We start from the raw sequence: 1141 nt of genomic DNA on the forward strand, positions 1-1141 counted from the left end.
AGGAATTAGATAGGAACCCTCTTCAAGAGGAACAATCTCACAAGTATTTGATTTCAGCACAAATTTATAGTTTAGGCCCAAATTCTAAGAAAATGTCCCACACAATCTATTCGGCGTCACTCTATCCGGCCTGGTGGATAACAGGGTGTTAAATCACCCGGCCGGGTGAAAGCTCCTGGACTCGCTCTACCTTTCGTGAGTCACCCGACCAGGTGGAATAAGTGACCCAAAAGTCACCCGGTCGGGTGGAACGCTCTGACCCTTTCATGCCTTCGACGACGCACCCGGTCGGGTGGCAACATAGGTACCCAGTCGGGTGGGAAAGTTTGGCTGCGGCTCTTCCAGAGAGTTGTTCCCGGCCGGGTGGTTTGGTGCGACAAATCCCGCCCGGTCGGGTGGAATGCTTCCTCCTTCAAATTTCAACAAGTTCCTCATCGCAGGCTCCCCGTTCTTCATTGACTCCTCCAGTATGTCCTTTTGAACAAAAGTAGAGAGCCCCTCCAGTAGTCACCTCGCCATGGACCTCGTTGTGGGGCCTCCACATGGGGTCGTATCATCCTCCCCTTCTTGGAAAGGATTTGTCCTCAAATCCGGACTCCCTACAAAATCAAACGGGCTAAAGTCAGCCACATTGAAAGTGCAACTCACGTTGTACTCACCGGGCAAGTAGATCACATAGACATTATCATTGACGCGTTCCAACACAAGAAATGGACCATCTCCTCTCGGCGCAAGTTTCCCCTTGGTTTTGTCGGGAAAACGCATCTTCCTAAAGTGTACCCACTCCCAATCCCCGGGTTGAAAGACAACATTCTTGCGCCCCTTATTCACTTGTCGGGCTACTTGCTCACCATTCCGACGGATCCGCTCTTGTACTTGAACGTGCAAATCCTTCACAAATTGATCTTTCCCCACACCATCTACATCCAACAAATATGGCAAAGGCAAGTCTACCGTAGACAAGTCCAACGGGGTAAGAGGATTAAAACCATATACAACTTCAAAAGGGGATAGAGAAGTAGCAGAATGCATGCTCCTATTATATGCAAACTCGGAAATAGGTAAGCACTCCTCCCAAGAAGTTCTATTCTAAAAAACAAGAGCACAAAGGAGAGCACCTACGGACCGGTTAATTACTTCC

At 49.1% G+C, this 1141-nt stretch overlaps 1 protein-coding gene across 1 annotated transcript; it reads right to left on the reverse strand.

The window, feature by feature from the left end:
- Nucleotides 1–507: 507 nt before the first annotated feature.
- On the reverse strand, nt 508–1032 carry LOC121789016. Its single transcript, XM_042187570.1, has one exon. The coding sequence runs from the start codon at nt 1030–1032 to the stop codon at nt 508–510; it is 525 nt and encodes a 174-aa protein (XP_042043504.1).
- Nucleotides 1033–1141: the final 109 nt, after the last annotated feature.

This window comes from Salvia splendens, unplaced genomic scaffold (assembly GCF_004379255.2).
Source record: "Salvia splendens isolate huo1 unplaced genomic scaffold, SspV2 ctg1194, whole genome shotgun sequence".
NCBI lineage: Eukaryota > Viridiplantae > Streptophyta > Magnoliopsida > Lamiales > Lamiaceae > Salvia > Salvia splendens.

Excerpts from the sequence above, each read along its gene's own strand:
- LOC121789016 (XM_042187570.1), bottom strand. The coding sequence starts at position 1,032 with ATGCATTCTGCTACTTCTCTATCCCCTTTTGAAGTTGTATATGGTTTT.